The sequence below is a fragment of the Belonocnema kinseyi genome, chromosome 2 (genome assembly GCF_010883055.1).
Source record: "Belonocnema kinseyi isolate 2016_QV_RU_SX_M_011 chromosome 2, B_treatae_v1, whole genome shotgun sequence".
In the NCBI taxonomy this organism is placed as follows: Eukaryota; Metazoa; Arthropoda; class Insecta; order Hymenoptera; family Cynipidae; genus Belonocnema; species Belonocnema kinseyi.
Window position 1 is genome coordinate 166474158 of NC_046658.1, and position 3678 is coordinate 166477835.

At 30.7% G+C, this 3678-nt stretch overlaps 1 protein-coding gene across 1 annotated transcript in view; it reads left to right on the top strand.

The window, feature by feature from the left end:
• The window catches only part of LOC117183057 (chitin synthase chs-2-like), a 74421-nt gene that overhangs the window by 29062 nt on the left and 41681 nt on the right, over window positions 1–3678 (top strand). The window contains 2 exon segments of the mRNA XM_033376212.1: window positions 984–1231; window positions 3322–3514. Coding sequence (XP_033232103.1) covers window positions 984–1231; window positions 3322–3514 — 441 coding nt within the window.

Sequence of the window (3678 nt, forward strand, 5' to 3'; positions counted from 1 at the left end):
GAAATGCGAGCAAATGATAGGAGGGGTATTAGGTAAGTAAGGTAAATTATGGGAGTGTGTTAGGGGAAATGAGTGGGGAAGTAGGGGAAATGAGTGATGGCAAAGTGAAAGGTGAAGTAGAGGAAGTGCTAAAAAATCAGGAGAGGGGAAATGACAGGAAATAAGGATGTTGACGTAATGGAAGTAAGAGGAGGGGAAGTGTAGGAAATGAGGGGAGGGGAACTTGGGAAAATTATGAAAGGAGAAGTAGGGACAGTGAGGGATAGTAGAGGAAATAAGACGAGGCGAAGTAAAGGTCAATTATGGTAGGGGGATTAAAAGAAACAAGGGTAGGGTAATTGGTGGGTAGGGAAGTAAGAAAAGTGAGCGGCGTGATGGGAGAGGGAGTAGTGGAAGGGAGGAAAAACGATGGGAGGTAAAGCAGAAAAAATGATGGGTAATCATGGGTGAGTAGGGGAAATTATGGTAAATGGGTGGATGGAAATAAGAAGGAATTTAGGTGAATGAGTGGAGGGAAAGTAGGGGGAATTAAGATAAATAAAATGCGGGGAAATAAGAAAAAATAGGGGTGGGGATTTAATGAAAGTAAGGTCGATGAGAAAGGAGGAGAAATGGGGGAGGAAAAGCATATTGGTTGGGGAGTAGAGAAAATTGAGGGGAGACACGAGAGGAGGGATGTGGGAGAGGGCAATTGAAGGGTGGAGAAGGGAAGTGTTAACTAGGGAAATAAGGGGAGGGACAGTTCGGAAGATTATTGATAATGATTGGTGGAGAACTTGTGGAACTGGGCGCAAATGTGGATAGTAGAGGAATGAGTAGAAATGCGGTTGATTAAGCAAAGGGAATTGCGGGCTGGAGAAGGAAAGTGTCAACTTGGGAAGCAACGAAAGGAGGAGTAGAGGATAGAGGTCCTAACTAACTACGAAATCCTTTTTTGTTGGCCCGCAGCGCCTGTTTAGACTAATTTTTTTCTAATCACTTAGGCCCAGTCGTCTGGTTCCAAAAATTTGAGTACGCGATTGGTCATTGGCTTCAAAAATCGACAGAGCATACGATTGGCTGTGTTCTTTGTAGCCCTGGATGTTTTTCACTTTTTCGAGGAAAGGCTCTTATGGATTATAATGTTATAAGAATGTATGCCACTGAATCTACGGAAGCGAGACATTATATTCAGTACGATCAGGGTGAAGATCGTTGGCTTTGTACGCTTATTCTTCAAATGGGCTACAGAGTAAGATAAATTTTTTTTAATACAGAATGCAAACTTCACTCTATTTTCCCCTCTGTCCCCCTTTTTTAAAAAAGGCATCTTATTCCTCTTTTCTTTTTTTTTGTTTAAAAAAATTTCCCTTTTCCTCTATTTTGAGAAAATTTTGTGATCTGAAAGCTATGATTGAAAAGTCTACTATTATATTTTTGGTGCAGAATTAATATGTTTTATTTCAAAATTCTACTTTTTTGTTGAAAATTCAATTACTTTTTTAAAAATGTCATATTTTTTGTCGAAAATTCAAATTAATAGTTAGGTTTTAAATCAAAGAGATGAATTTTTAACAAATTTATTTATTTTTTAACTAAAAAAGCTAAATTCTTAATGAAAAATGTAATAGTTGCTCTTTCAAGTAGACAATATTTTTATTTTAAATCAAAAAGAGCTAAAAAGATTGAAGGTTTGAAAAACACAACAGCATTCACATTTAGACATAAACATTGAAAACACACAAAAATTTTTGTTTGAAAAAACTTCTTCTGCTTTTGTTTCCTTAGAATTTTCTTTAAAAAATGATCTTTTTAAATAAAAAATTGGTTGAAATTCTCCCAAGAAAATTAATAAAATTCTTTTATTCAAAATTTTATTTGGAGATTCATTTATCTTTTTGTGGGTTGAACGTTGAATTCCAATGTTAAAAATTTATCAATTTTGTTGGAAAATGATACTTTTTGTTGAAAATTTAAGTATTTGGTTTAAAATACATCTTTTTAGGTTAAACATTCAACTGGTACATTTTTCTTTAAAAAACATTTTTTATCGAAAATTTAACTACTTGGTAAAACGTTGCATTCTTTTGATGAATTTTTTTTTTTGACAATTCATCACTTTTTGTTGAAAATTCACCGCTGAAATTTTCTACTTTTTATTATTAAAACTCAATTAATAAATTTTCCGTTGAGAATTCTTCTCTTTTCATTAAAAGTTCAAATACTTTGGTTAAAAGTTGAATTTCTTTAATGAAAATTAATTTTTTTCTTTAAAAATTCATCTCTTTAGTCAAAAATTTAACTATTGGTTGACAAGTTTGGTTTAAATATCAGCTATTTGGTTGAAAATAAATATTTTTAGTTGAAAAATTCTACTGTTACTTTTTTCGTTCGGAATTATTTTTTATTAAAAACTCAACGACTTTATTAAAAGTTACATTCTTTAGTTGAACATTTATGTTTGTTGGTATTTAAAATTTAACTGTTGGTTAAAAATATATTTATTTTTATTGAAAGACCAACTATTTTGTTGAAAATTTTCGTTAAGAATTAGTTTTTATTAAAAATTTAACTACTTGGTGAAAGGTTGTATTTTTTGCTGAAAATTTCTTTTCGTCGTTGAAGATTCATCTCTTTGGTTGAAAATTTATATTTTTAGTTGTTGAAAATTCAACTATTACATTTTTCGTTGAGAATTCTTTTTTTTTAATTGAAAATTCAATTAATTGTTTCATTCCTTTATTAAAAAATCAACAATTTTGTTAAAAATTCATGATTTTTCTTAAAAATTCATCTCTCTGATTGAAAATTTAACTTTTTGATTAAAAATTGATCTTTTTTTCTCAAAAATTAAACCATTATGTTGAATTCCCAGCTATGTTCTTAAAAATTAATCTTTTTTATCAAAATTTGAACTATAATGTCTGAAAAATTGGTTTGTTTTTTAAATTGAAAATTCGTCTACTAAAAAATTAGTTTTTTGCATCGAAGATTGAACTATATGGTTAAAAATACAATTTTTTCTGTTGAAATTGAATTATTTTGTTTTAAACAAAACTGTTTGATCAAAAATTAATTTGTTCGTATGTTCATAACTTCTCTCCTTTTTTTTAAAAATCAACTTTTATCTAAAAGAACTTATTCCCTATTATTTTTCCATTTTCGTGAGAAATCACTTTATTTCTCCTGTTTTGAGAATATTTTGGATTTAAAAAAAAAAGATTATAGTTGAATTTTAAAATATATTTTTTAAGCGAAACTGTAGAATTAATAATTCTAAACAAACTCCTATTCTACTTTCACCTCTATTTTGTCATTTCAATTTGAGATTTCTTTCATCAGGTTGAATATTCTGCTGCAAGTGACGCTTACACTCATGCTCCTGAAAATTTTTATGAATTTTACATTCAGCGAAGACGATGGATTCCCTCGACTATGGCGAATATTTTCGATCTGCTTAGTTCCTCTAAGGAAACGAGACGTTGTAATAATGATATTTCTTGGCTATACATACTTTATCAGTGGATATTAATGGGTAAGGATTACAGTATGTCTATGAGGGTAGTCCAAAAATGCATCAAAAAATTTCTTCCTGGAATTTTCATACATTTTGCCCGGAAAAATTACCTCCCTTAGCTTACGTTCATCTACTCTCCCCTCACTTCCCCACCTCTACCCAGCATTCCCTTTTTCTCCCGT